The sequence below is a fragment of the Colossoma macropomum genome, unplaced genomic scaffold (assembly GCF_904425465.1).
Source record: "Colossoma macropomum unplaced genomic scaffold, Colossoma_macropomum, whole genome shotgun sequence".
In the NCBI taxonomy this organism is placed as follows: Eukaryota; Metazoa; Chordata; class Actinopteri; order Characiformes; family Serrasalmidae; genus Colossoma; species Colossoma macropomum.
In genome coordinates this window covers 35,348,555-35,366,587 of record NW_023494799.1, presented here as the reverse complement: position 1 = coordinate 35,366,587, position 18,033 = coordinate 35,348,555, and the positions used below count along the sequence as shown (strand labels likewise).

The window sequence follows — 18,033 nt, the reverse complement described above, 5'->3', positions numbered from 1 at the left end:
TTATAACCATAAGTTCTATAAAGAACTATTTCATGTTTAAATGGTTCTTTGCATGGTGAAATGGTTCTTCAGACTGATGGAGAATGTGTCTTTATATTGTGACAAGCTTGACACTGTAACAATAGAAGAACCCTTTTTGGTGCTATATAGAACCATTTTCAAAAAGGTTCTATGCAGAGCAGTATACAACACATTCTCCATCGATCTAAAGAACCATTTCTTCATGCAAAGAACTATTTAAGCATGAAATGGTTCTATATAGAGCTCATAGTTCTAAATAGAACCATTACCTTTACTAAAGAAGCCTTGAAGAACCATCTTTTTAAGAATGTAGTATAGTGTAGCATATTTATTTATTGCCATGCTAGCGTAGTCGCTCGGATTTTGCTTTTGCAAGAAGTGTTGGAAGCAGTAGTGTTGGAAGTGATGAAAACAATAAATGCCAATTCAACAATAATATGACCCAAATAAAACGTTATACAAAAAATTAAAGAGTGCATTACAGTTTTAATTGATTGTTTACATGTGTGAAATCAGTCAAACAGCCCAAAGCAGAAGATAGCAGCAGCAGTGCCTATGCTTGTTGTGAGAAGTTGCTTCATTCCCCTTTAAATAGAGTTTATGTGAAGGCAGTTTGGGCTGCTTTGCAGTTTCATGCATTCCATGCTCATGTTTATTTAAACTACTGGAACCAGAATTTTTTGAAGAAAGCACTTTTTCAAAAATAAGAAAGACATGAGCCACTCACCGGTTTGTGTGGTGTCTTGTAGATCCTTGTGAATGTGATTGCTTCTCCTACAGTGTTTAGAGCACACTCTTTACAGCAGCCTACAATCTCTCACATTTTCACTCTGTGATTACAGAAGTACATCCAGGAGGCCAGGAACTTGGGCACCACCATCCGCCAGCCCAAGCTTTCCAACCTGTCCCCCTCCGTTATCGCCCAGACCAACTGGAAGTTTGTGGAGGGCCTACTGAAGGAGTGCAGGAATAAGGTATAGTTACTGATTTAACATTGAAGAGCCATGCAGTGTTTTAGATTGGAGGTCCAGGAATGCTTAACTATTTAAACTGTGCCTGACAGGGCCTGACCAATCTGAAAATTTTCCAGTACTGATTTTAAGAATGTCTATGGTCAAAAATTAAACAGACTCATGTATTCTATTCAGTACTGTCACTTGATTTGCTTGCAATTAATCGACAGTTCCCAGTTTTCAAACCGTACTATTTTAATACATACTATTCACTTTTCAGTCCATACAGTCAATGTATGAAAATCAAGCTGCACAAACAGCCTGTTTTGAGATAATTGTTCTACATTTTTACTAATTTACATCCGTTATTTTATTGTTATATCTGTCTATTCAGTCTAGCAGTTTAACCTCGCCCATTTGTGCTGAAGTTATAAGGAGTGTTTTGGTTTGGACTGCTTATTGAATAAGGAACGATAAAGGGTAGCCAATCAGAACCTGAGCACATTAACATATATCACAGTCACAGCTTCTGTCACGTAAAGTAGTCTGCTTAATTCTAACTATCCAATCAAATGTGGACCTCAGGGATAAAAATAAAATGCTAGAAATGGTGGGTATAAAGGAGGCCTTTTAACGCACATAAACAGTAGAAACTCATCAAGTCTCAAGTAATATAATTATAAAAAGAGACACTTATAAATAAGCTCATAACTTTATCTTTAAACCTAACCTTAAAATGATAAAAAAAAACATCTCTCAAACAAGAGTTCTCTTGGCACCTTACATTTCGTTGTTCAAAATAGCATCATGTTCCTGATTGTAGTTCTTATATAACGTTCAGTGAGGGTGGATTTTTATTGACACTAAAAATCTGTGAAACCTCAAAAGGAAATACTTCAAATACATTGAGACTCATATGCAGTCTGATTATGTGACCTGCGGCTGTCCCTTACTCAGACCAAGCGCATGCTGGTGGAGAAGATGGGCAGGGAGGCGGTAGAGCTGGGCCATGGGGAGGTCAGCATCACCGGCGTGGAGGAGAACACACTCATCGCCAGCCTCTGTGACCTACTGGAGAGAATCTGGAGCCATGGTCTGCAGGTCAAACAGGTATACCAGGAATATACACACAGTGTTGTTACTGGGCTTTAGCGATTTGACAGTATTATCAATATAATATTAGCAGTCCTGACCAGTGATATTGTTTTTGTGTTGAGATAGTGATTGACAGCTTTGCAGAGATCTATTGCTAATCTAGTGCTCAAATTTACAAAATTCAGCTATTCAGCACCACTGTGTGGTCAAATTATAAAAAAAGAACTGAATTTGTGAGTTGGCTTTATGTGAGCTTGAGTCGTCTTCTCTTTGACAGGGAAAATCAGCCTTGTGGTCGCACTTGCTACATTATCAGGAGAGCAAAGAGAAGAGGGATGCCACACCAGCTAGCTTGGGCCCTCCTGGTAAGATTTTGGTCACTTCTCTTTAGCAGAGAACTCACTGCCTTATATTTTCCTCATTGGTTATACTGAAGTATTTCGGGGTCTGTCAGCTTGACCTTCTCTCTCCTTTGTTTCGTCAGGTATCATCCATGACACAGAGAGGCGGAAGTCAGACGCAGGCTGCGCTATGCCCCCTCTCAAAATCTCCCTCATCCAGGACATGAGGTCAGCCTCAGAAAGCTGATGGTTGTCTTATGTTTGTAGGCCTGAGTGATATCTAAAAATAATTAGCACAGTATTTTTTGTTATATCTCCAGCCTTTAAATGTGACACTAAATAAGCAATTTCCAAAACGTGCCCACTTGCTTCATCAATTAAAAAGGAGGTGTTTTCCATCATTATGGGGGGCTGTTCAGTTATATATGCCTTTGGAGAACCGTGTAGTATTATGTTCATGAATTTTCATAATGTAGTGTAACATAATGTTTGTTTTGTAAAGTCATGTTGGTTCACAAGAAATTCTGCAAGGTTTCAGGTTCTGAGAAATGGGAAAATTGATGAGGTTGCTGATTTGTGAGCAGAATCTGAGTGTGTGGTGTTTTGTTCTGGACAATTCTTGTATTAGAGGGGCGTTGACATCTAGACAAAAATCAGGAGAATTTGCTCTTATGTGTGGGGTTTCTCACATTTTTAACTGTGGCCAGGATCTAAAAAATCCCCTGCAGTTGTTTTCATAGTGAAGATGCTCAAATTTGCTAGATTGCTGCCATCTTGTGGCCAACAAAAGAAAAACAGGCCTGTTTTTTAATCCCTACCACTTAGGAAAAGGTGTGCTTGTTAATGCAGATTGGATTTAGATTTTGAAAAGAGAGATTAACAAAACACATTTTAGTTACTATGTTTAATATTGTTTGAATATAATATTCTAATTAAGGTAAACATAAATTATGCTAATAGTGATGTTATTCCAGTGCTGATTAGTAAGTTGTCATTTAACTTTTGAGATCAAAAGCACTTCCACATATATATCACTAATATGCTTGTTGATGCTCTTGTGTTTAACATGGAATTGTAAGCAGACTGTCAGTATGTTTGGAATATAGACTTATCTGTGTCAGTCTGGCCCTCTTGAGTCTGAGTAAAGGTCGTCTCCTTGCATTGCGTGAAGAAGATGGAGAGGGGTGGTGCGCGTGCATGTCGGCACATTACTTCCAGTCTAATTAGCAGAAGCCCCCCTGCAGAGCCCTCTGGTGAGACATCAGAGCGCGGGAAGCCTTTAGCGTGCAGCTGTGCCCTGAGCTCACCCCGTCTACAGTCACACTCAGCATATACACAACACATCTCTGCTTTAAGATGGGTCAGCAGCTCTCACTGACCAGCCAGATTCTAGTTTACCTGAGTGAGTTACTAATAGAGTCTGTGACGATGGTCACACTTTCTAGGTTCTAATTGATATCAGAATGTTTGGGTGCTTTTCACATCTTCTTTGGTGGTGACCACTCAAACCTTTTCTTTGGTATGGTCTGTTTTGACAGGTGTGCACCAAACACCTGGACCATAGACCACCAAAAATCACAGGATTTGGTCTGCTTATAAGTGAACCGTGGTTCAGTTCACCACTGATGGGAATACATTTTTTACGATGGTCTACACCAAATGAGGAAATTCAACACCAGAGCACACTTTTCTCTTCTTCTAGCAGCACATTAGTGCTGTACTGTTCTCATAAGCTGCCTGGTTTAGTGTTTGACTCCTGTTAGACACTCATATGGTTCATGCAGCACGAGCTGCTGCTAATAACGGCCAAACGTTTAATTTTGCACGTGAAACATAGAACATATTTTTGGCCAAACTTCAGTGACCTCACTGGTTAAAATCAAAATAATAAATCAGTCCGTCATAAAGAAGTAGAGATCAAGGAAGGTATTTAATTGCTTTAATTGTGATATATATAGATATTAAACATCTATTTTCATGTAATTTGAGTCATAAATTAAAAGATATACAGTACTGTGCAAAAGTTTAGGTGCCTAAGAAAGCTGTTTATCTGGGCAGTAAGCATTTATATGCTCAGAAAAAAAAAACTTATAACAATATGTAAAAATAATATTAATACAATAAGTAGGGATTTTACGTGTCATTGGGTTCGTTTAGCCATTTGCAGCCCGGTATTAATTGTGGTTATCATCCAGGATTTGGTTTGGCTAATCAATAGTTCAGTAAGTTAAATTAAGTGTGCTGTATTTGTGTCTATTTGCATTTACGCTTACGTTATATGGAGATTTTACAAGCAAACACACACTTATTGCCAAAATAAATGGCATAAAATAGAACTAAGACCTTTGCATAGTACTATTTGTGAAGAATAGATCTAGATATAATACAGTCAGGAGCTAGTGGAAGTTTAAAAAGGTTATTTTGTGGCACAAATGAAGGTAAATATGAAAGTAACTGAGCACTTGTATCCTTGTCAATTTCCAGACCGATAAAAGAACATCCACATCTATAACTGTGTGCACTTTAGCCATTGCATTGTGAAACTAACTGAACCAAATGAAAAAGATACACCGCAGGAAAACCTACTCTGGAGCCGACTGCACTGGTTACAATGGATTTTATGCATTTACTATATATTAATTGTGTTGTTAATAGGATCTTTATAATTGGCCTAAATCTTGTGTTTTTAAATGACACATGCAGTTCTGTGTTCTAGAATTACTGATATCCATGATAGACTGAGAAAAGACTTCTGTAGACATTTATCACAACAAACAGCCCAAGTCAGCAGTCTGTTGGTCAAACAGCATCACATATTGACAGATGGATCATTATTAGAAGAGGGTTGTGCATGTTAACAGCTTGAGTTATGTGGTTCCACATGCACCATCCTCATCACTGCTTCATGTTGGTTTGTATGCGGTAGCTGTGAGAGTAGATGCGGAGAGGGGGGTGTCTGTGGAGAAATGGGGTTATTTTGCTAGAGCCTCAGGGGGAGGGGCAGCACTTAGAGAGGGTGAGCAGACAGTGCTCAGTGGCAGAGCTGGAGTGGAAGGGAATGTGTCTGGACAGGGCTGCCATGATAGTGGCTCGGAGCGATGACAGCAGGCTGGCTGATGCAGCGGGGAGTCTGGGCCCAGAGCTGCTCCTCCTGCTGCCCTCCTTTTCTCTCCTGGAGCTTCACTTCTAACTGTCGCCCCAGTGGAGGAATGCATAACAAGAGACTGGGGAGATGCTCCTAGCATGTTTATGTACTCTCTCCTCATTCTGATCGTGCTGTTACCTGCTAAGCACTTGTATCAGTATTTGTAATTAGGGCTGTCGTGATAAAATGCAGCCCTGTGAAAAACTGACAGTGATTAGTTGGCAGTTTGCATGGCGATAACGCGTACACTGTCCTTCTGGTCTATCTTACAATGAGAAAAAGAGCCTGATGGCCACACTTATTTACCAACGTTGAAGTGATGCTGGTCAAATTACATGCTTTGTTGATCATCCTGTGATGGAGTGGAATCTAACTGGGTGGACTATTTTCAGCTAAACTGGCTGCCACTCTGTCTGTTAATAAGCTTTGCTTTCTAACATCAGTTTTTAAACAGTTAATTACATAAATTGTCTGTTTATATTGCAAAAATAAGACTAAAATCTGCTCTCTCTGTCTTTTTTGCCTGATGGTTGTACGTTCTGTTAGACCTTTTCAAGGATGGAGCAAGAAATGATTAAAATAGCGAAACATACCATCTTAAGACTTAAATGATGTAATTTTTCCTCATTATGGTATTTAATGTGACAGTACATTATTTTTATGGCTAAATAAGTTGTGTGGTATACAGCAAAACTCAGGGATGCTGTTAAATTATTACATTTTTAAATTTAATTTTTACATTAAATGTATTGCGGTACTGTCAATGTACAAACAGATACATTTGTATGTAAAAGTTTGGGCACTCCTTGTCAAAGTACATATCTTCTTGATTTTCTAAATGAAAATAGGTACACATCCTCTACAGAGAACACTGGCACATTGCACACTTGCTGTTTATTTGCTGATTTTAACATATTGGGAGAAAAATCTGGCCTGTTATAATGGCCAGTTTTTATACATTTTGTGTTTTATGTTAAACTCAGAAAAAATAAAAATAGTGCACAAGAAAGTGCAGAATAATCCACATTCTCTGCAGAGGATTTGTACTTATTTTCACTTAGAAATTCAATAAGCTTTTGCATACAACTGTATTTAAGCATTTGTGATGGAACTCAGTATATAAAAAATATATTAAACATTTACTTGAAAATACACACACTATGTTACTGATAAACTATAAATTCATAGCTTCAAAAAACACATATTAGCAGATTTTAGATTTCATTGAATGCTGTGGCCTTAAATAGAACTCTTTATGGATTAAGACTATATTTTGTAAGGCTATCTTGTCTTTTTAGTTCTCCAGTAAACCCTTTTTGGAATATTTGAAAGAGTAGTCATGGTTTGTTATAGCTCAGTTAAATCCAATAGTTTGCTTAATTTTTGATGTAATTCATACTGACTGCATGTTCATATGGAAGAGTCATGAGTTTTCATAAGCTTATTCAAGTGACTTAATATCTGGTGGATCAGAGGTTCCTGTCCTGTCCTGGAGACCTTTTGCACTGCACTGTTTAAAATGTCCTCTAACTCATCATACTTAATGCAGCTCATAATAGGCTTGATAAGTACCTTATGAGCTGGATCTGATTGTTGAAGCATAGAATAAATTGTAATGTGCCAAGCAGTGGGTCCCCATGACTGGTGTTGAGAACAACTGTGAAAGATATTCAAATGTATGTAGTAAAGGGCTTTTGGAAAGATGTTATTATATGCTGGATATAACCTAAGGCATGTTTGTCAGTGTCACTTGACCATTCTTTTGCTTTTCTCAGGCACATTCAGAACATTAGTGAGATTAAGACAGACGTGGGGAAGGCCAGGGCCTGGGTGCGACTCTCCATGGAGAAGAAATTGCTGTCCAGACACCTCAAGCAGCTCCTGTCTGACCATGAGCTCACCAAGTAAGGCACAGTTTCACTATGCATTTATCTACCTTAGCTAGCATCCAGCTTGCTTTGGTGAAGACCCCCTTCTATTTTTTTGGCCTGATGATATTTAAATATAAATTTAATTTTCATTTAAGTAATGCAACAAAGGCGCATATCCATAATAAATGAACATATCGGAAGTATTATCTGTGGTTGCAGCAATTCACCATTAAAAATGAAAAGTGTTTTATTATTGATGAGAGCTGCAGGATAAACTAGGTCAAGTTCGTAGTAGCATTCTTTTGAGAGGTCTTCACTCAACTTGAAAGAGCGTCTCTGGCATAACACATTTCACCATGAACACAAAAACACTTTCCACTTCCACTCTCTTCGGGGAGCATTTCAAATATCATCTTCCATTTCCTTTTCTGCAGGAAGCTCTATAAGCGCTACGCTTTTCTGCGCTGCGATGACGAGAAGGAGCAGTTTCTCTATCACCTCCTTTCTTTCAACGCCGTCGACTACTTCTGTTTTACCAACGTCTTCACCACAATCAGTGAGTGGCAACATATAACACAAGCACCAGATACCCATGTACTGGGAGACTGAGGAAGCACACACAGGAGCCCAGTCCTGCTTACATTTTTCTCTCTTGTCTGTCTTGTTATTGTTGCAGTGATTCCATACCATGTAGTGATCATACCCAGTAAGAAGCTGGGTGGCTCCATGTTCACAGCCAACCCCTGGGTCTGCGTCTCCGGAGAACTGGCTGAGACTGGAGTTCTCCAAGTGCCTAAGAACACTTTGGAGATTACTTTTGAAGTGAGTAACAACATAGGGCGCTGTTTTTTGGGTTTTTTTTTTTTTAGATCAATAGTCCACACAATATAACAGGGTATACAACCTCAACCTTATCCTGGTCTGGTGAGCAGAGAGCTTTGTATCGTCAACTGATATAGTCTTTAATAGCCAAATCTATTGTAATACCTATGTAGATATAACGTCTGCAGCTAGATGCAAAAGTTTGAACGCCCCCAGTCGAGGTACGTTTTGTTGATTTTCTAAGTGAAAATAAGTTAACACATCCTCTACAAGAAGCAAACTTAAATATTGTATTTTTCTGTAAATTTTAGTGCATAATTTGTATTTATTTGGAATTACATACTGAATAAATAAAATATAAAATGTAAATGTGCCATAACATTTTGCACAGGCCACATTTAGATTTTTTCCCCCAATATATTCATTTTGTAACGTGATTTGAGGTAATTACGTAATTTGACCAGGGACGCCAAAACTTTCTCATACAACTGTATCATATATAATCTGATAGGGATAATATCTCATTTTATTAAACTGCTTCTTTAATTGTTTTATCTAAAATAAAGTTAAAGTGCACAATAAAACTCATGTAATGGCTGGTTGCTTTCATTTAACACTATCAGCTATTGGTTAAGGCTATGGTAACTAATTAGCTGGCTCTCAAGAACAAACAGGACATGGGGGGTTGGAATAAAGTTGTGTTTAGTGATGCATATTAGTCTTGTACCAGAGGCCTAATGGTTGTTTATTATGCCCCTCACTAGTGCCAGAACCTGGGCAAGTTGACCACAGTGCAGATGGGCCACGATAACTCAGGACTGTATGCCAAGTGGCTGGTGGAGTGCGTCATGGTCCGTAATGGGATCACAGGACACACTTACAAGTAAGTACAAATAACCAGATTTGCCAGTCATTGCAATAATTGAACCGTCCATGACTCCGCCTGAAAACGCTTTGTATTAGAGCAATTTTTGTTACAACTTCTTTGCAAAATATTTCGGCAGAACACCCATTTAGCTTAAATAGGCTCTACTTAATATTAAGTTCCCAGCTTAAAATGCTACGTTGCTGAGCAGGACAGTGCTACTGTAATACTCTTAGAATTTGCCGCCAAGCCAAATGGATGTTTATTCGACTACACAACAAAAACTAAAGCCCTTCATCTACGTCTATCTTACACTGTGATGTTTTAGACACATAGAAAAAAATGTATAATTATAAATTAATAAGTATTCATTTTCTATATTTTGACAAAACTTGTTCACTAAAAGTTCTCTATAGTTTGAATGTGATTTTTTGGTAACGTACTGCAAAGCCTGTCAACATAGTCACAGTTGTTGCAAAAGAAAGGCAGAGCATTGATAGTGTCAAGTTTTACTGTTTGTTGGAGATCAGAAACAACAAATGTGTGCGCGTGTTTAGGTTCCCATGCGGCCGCTGGCTGGGAAAAGGGGTGGACGATGGCAGTTTAGAGAGGATTCTGGTGGGTGAGCTGGTGACTGCTAGCACGGAGAATGAGGACAGAATGTGCCGGACTCCCCCCATGCAGCAATCCCCTGGGATGATGCGGCGATTTGTCACCATCTCACCAAACAGCAAACCAAGTAAGTAACATCAGCAATAGGCCAAAATGAGAAGAAAAAAGCTATAGAGCTTCACTATGAAAGTAAAATGAAAAATCACTTGTCACATTTTCTGTGACTGTGTGCACACGAGGATGTTTTATAGCTGACACGTTTTGTATTGTGTCTTTACCAGAGCTGAACACAGGTCAGATCCAGGAGGGAGTAGGGGAGGCAATCAATGGCATTGTAAAACACTTCCATAAGCCAGAGAAGGAGGTAAGGGCACCCCTGCTCCATTGGTTATACTTCACAAGTCTCACAGTGACCAACACTGAATATCTCTCTCTGTTTGATTTCAGAGGGGTAGTCTGACTCTGCTGCTATGCGGAGAGTATGGTCTGGTGTGGGCTTTGGAGCAGGTGTTCCAGCACGGCTTTAAGTCACCACGCCTCTTCAAGAATGTCTTCATTTGGGATTTTCTGGGTAATAAACAGATTTATTTATTTATTTATGTATTTATTTATTTATTTATTTAAGCCTTAACTAGACTATGTGATCCAGTATTTCCCAAGAGGGTTATGTTAAATGGTTAATATGCTTGTGTCTTCTTCAGAAAAAGCGCAGGTTTACTTTGAGAGTGCTGAGCAGAGTCAGGTGACTCAGGATGAGAACTATCAGACGAGGGTGCGCCATTTCTGCCGCTTCATGCGTGCCATCAGCAGCACACCCAGAAATATTGGAAAAGATGGAAAGTTCCAGATGCTTGTGTGTCTTGGAGCTAGGTGAGTCAGTAATCTTGTTTTAAGGAATTTCAAGCTCGATTTGCCACATTTGTAGGATACTATTGGACAGTAATTGTTACCTTATACCCTGTACTGTTGACTTAATTTATCACAGTGTATAGCACCCGCCCACTGGCTGCTGTTATACGTGTTTGAGTCAACAGTTTTTCTGTCTTTTTCTGTAGAAATTATTACCCATGCCCATTACATAACACCCATTACTAACAGGTTTAAACATAGCCATGCAATCTCCATAAACATTGGCAGTAGAATGGGTCGCACTGAAGAGCTCAGTGACTTTAAACGTGACACTAACCATAGGATACCACCTTTTCCACATGTCAGTTTGTGAAATGTTTCCCTGGTCAGATCTGCCCCAGTCAGCTGTAAGTGCTATTATTGTGAAACTGAAGCATCTAGGAGAAACAACAGCTCAGCCACAAAGCTGTAGAGTATGCAAACTCAGAGCAGGGCTGCCAAGTGCTGCAACACACATAGAGCATTGGAAGCAACATCAGCATAAGAACTGTGCAATGGGAGCTCCATGAAATGGGTTTCAGTGGCCAAGCAGCTGCACACAAGTATAAGATTACTATGCACAATGCCAAGCATCAGCTGGAGTGGTGTCTACCACTGGAGCAATGGAAATGTGTTCACTGGAGTGATGAATCAGTAACAGCAGTAAAGTTTAGAGGAGGAGGGATAATAGTCTGGGTCTGTTTTTCAGGGTTTGGGCTCCCTATAAAGGGTATTTGTTAAAGTTACACCATAGAAAGACATTTTAGAAAATGATTTCCTTTGCCTTTGTGGCAACAGGGAGGAGCACCTCCATGTTATTGACCCTGGTTTTGGAATGGGATGTCCAACAAGCTCATATAGGTGTGATGGTCAGGTGTCCATATACTTTTGGCCATATAGTGTATATTGTCACTGCCCAAAGAAAAACCTGTATCTCCAGAATAGTAACTTTACAGGAGAATGCAACATTTTTCTTTACTTTCAATGGTAGTTAATGTAAATGGGTTGTAATCCAAGTAATTTTGGAGCATTTCTATTGGTCCATTCATCATGAAATTTTTACACAATCTAAAGAAGCTGTTTTTTTTGGACAGCAACAATATACACGTCTATGAGCAAATACCAGTGGTTTCAGATTCCATTTCCAATTCATAAAATATCATTCAAATATATCAAAAAAGTTTTTGCCATTAAAATGAATCGGACACCCATGTTTCTCTATCATCTCCCGCAGAGATCACCTGCTGCATCACTGGATAGCCCTACTGGCTGACTGTCCAATCACAGCACAGATGTATGAGGACACAGCACTACTAAAAGACCATTCTTTGGTAAACTCTTTGATCAGAGTTTTACAGACTTTGCAAGAATTCAACATTACTCTGGAGGCCTCTCTAGTCAAAGGGATCGGAATATAAAACCTCCCCCTCCCCCTCGGAAGAAGACGAAGGACCTAACCCAGGCAGATCAGCGGGGACCATGGACTATTTCGCTTTTTTACATGGAGAGACTTGAACAAAAGGACTAAACCTGGCTTACATTAAAGCTACTGTCATGTTTGCCATATATTAAGTGCAATGAGCCTTTTCAAAATGTGTCATTATTTTTATCCTTGACAATGTTGCTGTTAGACATTTAAGATATGTTTTGTATTATGATCCATACTTTTCACAAGAGGTTAAAAAAAACACCCACCTGTGCTATACCGTTTTATTGAAAGCTCAATATTTTCATTGTTATTGTGAACTGCTGACAATGGCTATATTTAAAAGGAGAACACGGAAGAAAAACTGGTAATATATTTTCAAAGAAGAACAGTATTATTTTGATATGTTTGTCAAGTTGCTTGCTCTGTGGTCTATCTAATCCATACTGTCACAATGCAGAGTTTAAAGCAAATGATGTAGAAGTATGCTTTATAAGTATAACTCATGGGAACTTCATGTTTTAATTTTAAAAAAAGCAAGAAATAAGCTCTTGTTTTTAAAGCATTGGCAGGGGACTTTGTCATTCCCCAAAAGTAGTATGCAAATCTCCATTAGCACATATTGAGGTTAGAATATAATCCACTAGAATGGATGATAGGTCTCGTAAAATGATGCACAAATGTATTTTATGAATGAGAAAGGGAGAAAAAAAACATTGACATTTCTCTCTATAACCGTTTTAAACGACTTTGCATTATCGCCCACTCATTTTTACAGCCAGAATTGTTTTTCATGAATCCCCATGAATACCTCTAAACAATTTATTCCTCTCAGCTTAGAAGCAACGCTACATTCCTCGTCTGTTTTATCCCTCAGGTCTGCACACTGGCCTTTGCTGATAGCCCAGGAACATTATATAGCAACACTGAGTGTTTGTTGGCCTCCATGAAACCCCTTAATCAACTCATCTGTTTCTGCTATGCAATCTCCAAAAACCCACCACTTACTTAGATTTAGAATATACTGATTAAACAGAGATTTTCCAACTGTTCTAAAGTGTAGCATATATTTTAGTCTGGATGACAGGTCTCATTAGAGGTTGTCATTCATGTGCCAATATCATTCAGATTTGTGGTAGCCTACGCCACCACTCTAGACACAGTTGGCATGAGCATTGTTTGTTTCTTGATACATTTATAGACAGAACTGTGTAATGTAGTGTTAAATAAGTGAGCAACAGTGTACAGTGTATAAAATGTATTAAAAGTGATAATTCCATGTTGGTGTTATGAGTCGTTTTTAGTGTTCAGAGTACCGATACAGATATCCAAAAGAAAATTAATGTCAATTAAAAAAAGTTCAGATAATCCAGCCAAGTATTTAACGTACAGGGATTAGTCAGGCACTGCATTGCAGAATGTAACGCTATTGCTGCCTATGGATGCATTGCATTTTACACTGATTTAAATGATTATAATGATTGTAGTTCATGCCTTTTACAGCAATTTGGATCTTACGCATTGTTTATAAACTTAATATTTATAATATACAAAATAGCATTATGGTAATAGCCTAACGCAGGTTTTACGTTTAAAAACCAATACAAATAATTAAGTATTTAGAGCTTTTAAACATGATCATTCGTGTCAGTGTAAACCGACTTCTTTGTTAATGTATGCGGGCCTCAATCGTACCTTTAACTTATTCCTTTAGTGCTTTGACAGTTAAACGCCTTGACACTTTTAATCTCTGAAATTTCAATAAGCAACCGCTCCAGTTCAACCGACTGACTCCAATCTGCTTCTCGGTTCGCGCTCTTTGCAGTCGGCTGCAAAAACAAACACAGAGACGCAGCAATGCAGTCTGGGAAAACGAGTCCTCCTGCCTCGTCTAGTCCCGCAATGAAAACATTTTTCTGTTCAGTTTAGAGAGCTTTGTTGGAATAACTGCTTTTCACGCGACGTTTCCAAAGCAGTTACAAGACTCCGAGCAATTAAGTTGAAAAAAATATGAAAACAAAATACAAAGTTATGTTCATTTTTTGTTTTCATTTTCTCTACAACTCCCAAGATGCAACTTTCTTAAAAGGAAAAAAGAGGCTTCGCCGATTGGTTGAAATTCTGTTCAAATCGCGGCGCTCCACTCCTTATATGGAGTTCCTGCGGGGCGACGCACCATTTTGCTCCAGTATTTGTGCACTAATGCGACTCCCCCATTCATCTGAGCGTAGCTGGAGTAAGACATGCGCAGTGCGGACGACTAAAACGAACGGAATTCAAAGTTTCCGACGGTAAGCGCTTTGTTTTTGTTGCTGTAAACTCACATTTAAAGTTTGTGACATTTGTGCAGCGCAGCTGGGTTTCGTGTGTGTGAGTTTTGCAGGGATTTGCGGGCGAATTGCGCGTTTACTTCACGTGTGCGGCGAGGTTATTTACATTCAACAATGGAGCGTGGATGTGGAGCGTGGCATGGCAGGCATGCTAGCAGGCTAAGCTATTCCCTAACAATAGCCAACTCAGTCCGAGAGGGCGATTTGGCGCTCTCCATGGGCGAAAGTTTGAATAAAGGGAAACGGACTTAGTCAGGTTAAAGCCTTTACTAGCGGCTTTAACTCGACGTGTCAGTAACGATCCTCGAAATTAACTAGGTTAACCTATATCTGGAGACGAGTTTGGTATAAATGTTTTAAGAAAGACGACCTCCCACCCGTTTTTTTGTCTCGGGCACCTCTGAACACAGAACACGTTAACGTTTAGTTATCAAGACTGTGCTTTTATTTGCCTTCGGTTTTCTTTCAAATTGAGTTTTAAGTCGAGTTTAGCTGCTTTCCGAACAGAAACAGAAGCGTTGTGGTTGAGGTCGCTTTTAGTCCGTAGTAACGACAACGGCTCCATAGAAACGGACACCTTCGCGTGGAAGATGCGCGCGCTTTAATCTGACGTTCTGATTCGCCTCGTTCAGAAAGTTGGGAGAGTAACGTTAAATAGCGGGCTGTGTTCGGGTCGTTTCGCCTTCTTAGCTCTTAAAACACGAACGTTTCGCTTTTAATGTGTCTAAAAGTGCTTTCGTTTTTGCGGTCGAGGCTCTAGACATTTTCTTCTCCCCCTGTAAACGTATTGGCGCATTTTTCCAGCGTTTGTCGACACGTTAACGAAAGCAGAGACGGGCTGTGTGGCAAAAATATAATATCGCGATACTTTAAGAAATGTTTACAATACGTTTTATGTCGTGATGTTTTTTTTTTCAGATATCTGTTCAGTTGAAACACAGGAGAAAAGAACCAGTAGTGCTACGTTTGAATATTACTATCAAAAACTATAAATACAGCAATTTTTATTCATTATCTGGCAAACTGTGCTGCGCTAAATCCATTTGAACTGTTTTATTCGCTCTGTTTATAATGAAGCAGTTAACATTAGTAATCTACGAGCACTGACAATATTTATAAAATGTTCAGAACCACATACTGTACTGTATTGTGCCATATTTTGTCACGAAAACGACACGTATTGTCATTTTGTCCAGCCCTATTTGAAATGTCTGAAATAAACCAACACTTGGCGTTTTTAAAGGCGTCACTGTTGTTGTTAAGCAGCTGTTGTGAAGGATGAAAAGTAGGTCAAGTGCTGCTAACGCGTCAGATTTTGTCAGCAAAGCGCCACAATACGAATTTTCCTGATGTTTATTTTTCTCCAGATAAAGAACAAGGTATGTTTTTAGTCACAGGTCTTAGTGAAGACTGAAAAATAAAGGTTTGACAAGCGGCCGGTGCAGAGTGCCGTGACCGCCCCCTTTAAGCCATCACCCGCCTAAAATGTAGCTCAGTGCCAGTCGGAGGGTTTCAGCTGCTCTAATGCTTGTTTATGTTCACTTACAGAAGCAACGAGAGATGTTTGGGTTTCATAAATCGAAGATTTATCGCAGTCATGAGGGTTGCTGTATCTGTAAAACCAAGTCGTCCAGCTCCCGGTTTACAGACAGCAGCAGATACGAGGAAAACTTCCGACTCTGCTTTGGGTGAGAGCGCAGTTTAACTCTTTGCTAGCCGTTCAGAGGGGCTCCCAGAGAGTGCATATTAGTCTTCATAAGCCTTTTTGAAAATTTCATAAATGGAGTTCCAACGCTTACGTGCTTTGTATTGTACTGTTGCACACATCTAACACTTATTCTTTCCTCTCAGTTTATCTGAGGACAGAGTTGGTGATATCTGCAATGCCTGCGTGCTGCTAGTAAAAAGATGGAAGAAATTGCCACTTGGATCCAAGAAGAACTGGAGCCATGTATGCGTATTTATTTATGTATTTATTTATACATGTATTTATTATGAAAGTAAACACTTTGCTTGTCTTTCTCATTTTAATAATGTTGTTTGTTTTTTTGTTTTTTTTTTTGTTTTGTTTTTTTAATTCTATTTTTATTCTTCTTCCTCTCCAGGTTGTGGATGCAAGAGCAGGGCCTGGCTTCAAGTTGACAAAACCGAAAAAAGTGAAGAATATTGATGGGAAGAAAAAAAGCAAGCTGAAGAAGCTGCATAAATTTAAACGACAAAGTGGGTGTCAAGTGGATTGTCTTAAGAGAGATTTCTAAAGTCAGTCATTCAGAGTGATTTGACGTGAAATTACCGATTGTCTTTACATTGTTAGTGATAGAAACTAAGGGTCATGCTGTCTTAGAAAGAAAGAAAATATATAGGCATATAAATAAATATATAGGCATATAAAGAAAAAAATATATAATCATTTACATCATAATTATATAGCTTATAACCTGAAATTTTATTTGCTATCCAAAATGACTAGTGAACTTTGCCTGCCTGCCTGCCTGCCTGGTATTTACCTCTCTGCTATCATGTGTAAAGTGTCTTATACATCAGCCACTGAATTATAACCATTTCAAGTGATGGCTTTCTATGAAGTAGCTATTAGTGCTACCTCACATCTATCACCACCATAACAGTTCCGACTAAGTTTCTCTAGAATGGAGCATTTAACATCAGACTACTCTGAATGAATAAGTTTACATCATAATGATTTAATCATGTGGATTTGAAGAGAAAAGGTGGAATTGCCTTTTTACTGCTAGTGATTCAGTGTGCTGAATAACACACTATTTGTAATTCATCGAAGTTGCACCTGCTTACTGAAATATTACATTATAGTTTGTGTTGACAAACCTTTTCCCTTCTCTCTTACCCCCCCTGCCCCCCCTTAGATTCTGATGCCCACAGCACTACATCCAGCATGTCTCCTTCTCAGTCTCCCAGCCACAGTAACCAGTCTGATGATGGCTCAGACATCGAGACTAAGCAAAGGCGTCCAACCCCAGCTGGCTTCTCGTTCCTCGACCTCTCCTACTGGAAAAGGTAATGAGCCGAGTGATAAAGTAAAGCTGGTTTGTTTGTGGTGTAAACTGAATTTGCATTCATGAGTCCTCCTTCTGTTGATTTACAGGCAGAAGGTGTGCTGTGGGATTGTCTACAAAGGGCGTTTTGGTGAGGTAATTATCGATCCTCGTCTTTTCAAGCCCTGCTGCAGCACCAAAGAGCGGGCAGCGCTGGCATCCACCGCAGACTCTCAGAACTCCAAAACACCAACCTCTCCCCTCCCAGAGGACTTAAAGGAGACTTGGTGATCAGTTTACCGCACCTCCTCCAGTGTCTCGTTGAGGCTCCCTAGCTTTGTCTCCAGTGGCAGACTCAAAAATCATTCCCACATTAGTTCACTGTGTATGAATGCCGTTGAATATTTTCCCTGTTTTTTGTTATGTTAGCAATTTGTTTTGTAAGATTACCTTTTGTAATTTTAAGAAAACAAAAGGGAGCACAAAAAAAAATTACGGGCATTAGTAATTATTCATAGGATCAGAATCGGGTTAAAACGGCGTATTAAGACGTGTAATACAGGTATTTTTATTTTATTTTTTTATGAATTTTTTGGCACTGTAAAATATCTTCGATGTTGTTTTGTAGTGTTTTGTAAATATCTTTATTTTCA

At 39.1% G+C, this 18,033-nt stretch overlaps 2 protein-coding genes across 4 annotated transcripts in view; both read left to right on the top strand.

Moving 5' to 3' along the window:
- The window catches only part of dennd5a (DENN/MADD domain containing 5A), a 69,105-nt gene extending 55,787 nt beyond the window's left edge, over positions 1-13,318 (top strand). For all 3 annotated transcript variants that reach the window (XM_036585825.1, XM_036585824.1, XM_036585826.1), the window contains 13 exons: positions 864-995; positions 1,932-2,084; positions 2,347-2,434; positions 2,554-2,638; positions 7,331-7,459; positions 7,861-7,982; positions 8,103-8,248; positions 9,013-9,131; positions 9,671-9,852; positions 10,007-10,089; positions 10,173-10,296; positions 10,427-10,595; positions 11,848-13,318. In XM_036585825.1, coding sequence (XP_036441718.1) covers positions 864-995; positions 1,932-2,084; positions 2,347-2,434; positions 2,554-2,638; positions 7,331-7,459; positions 7,861-7,982; positions 8,103-8,248; positions 9,013-9,131; positions 9,671-9,852; positions 10,007-10,089; positions 10,173-10,296; positions 10,427-10,595; positions 11,848-12,031 — 1,716 coding nt within the window. In that variant the 3' untranslated portion in view covers positions 12,032-13,318. The remainder of the gene's footprint in view (positions 1-863; positions 996-1,931; positions 2,085-2,346; positions 2,435-2,553; positions 2,639-7,330; positions 7,460-7,860; positions 7,983-8,102; positions 8,249-9,012; positions 9,132-9,670; positions 9,853-10,006; positions 10,090-10,172; positions 10,297-10,426; positions 10,596-11,847) is intronic.
- A 910-nt stretch (positions 13,319-14,228) lies between these two features.
- sinhcafl (SIN3-HDAC complex associated factor, like) lies at positions 14,229-17,817 on the top strand. The gene is made up of 6 exons (XM_036587352.1): positions 14,229-14,330; positions 15,918-16,057; positions 16,221-16,320; positions 16,475-16,589; positions 17,252-17,402; positions 17,491-17,817. The coding sequence occupies exons 2-6, from the start codon at positions 15,930-15,932 to the stop codon at positions 17,669-17,671; spliced, it is 675 nt and encodes a 224-aa protein (XP_036443245.1). The 5' UTR covers positions 14,229-14,330; positions 15,918-15,929; the 3' UTR covers positions 17,672-17,817.
- Positions 17,818-18,033: the final 216 nt, after the last annotated feature.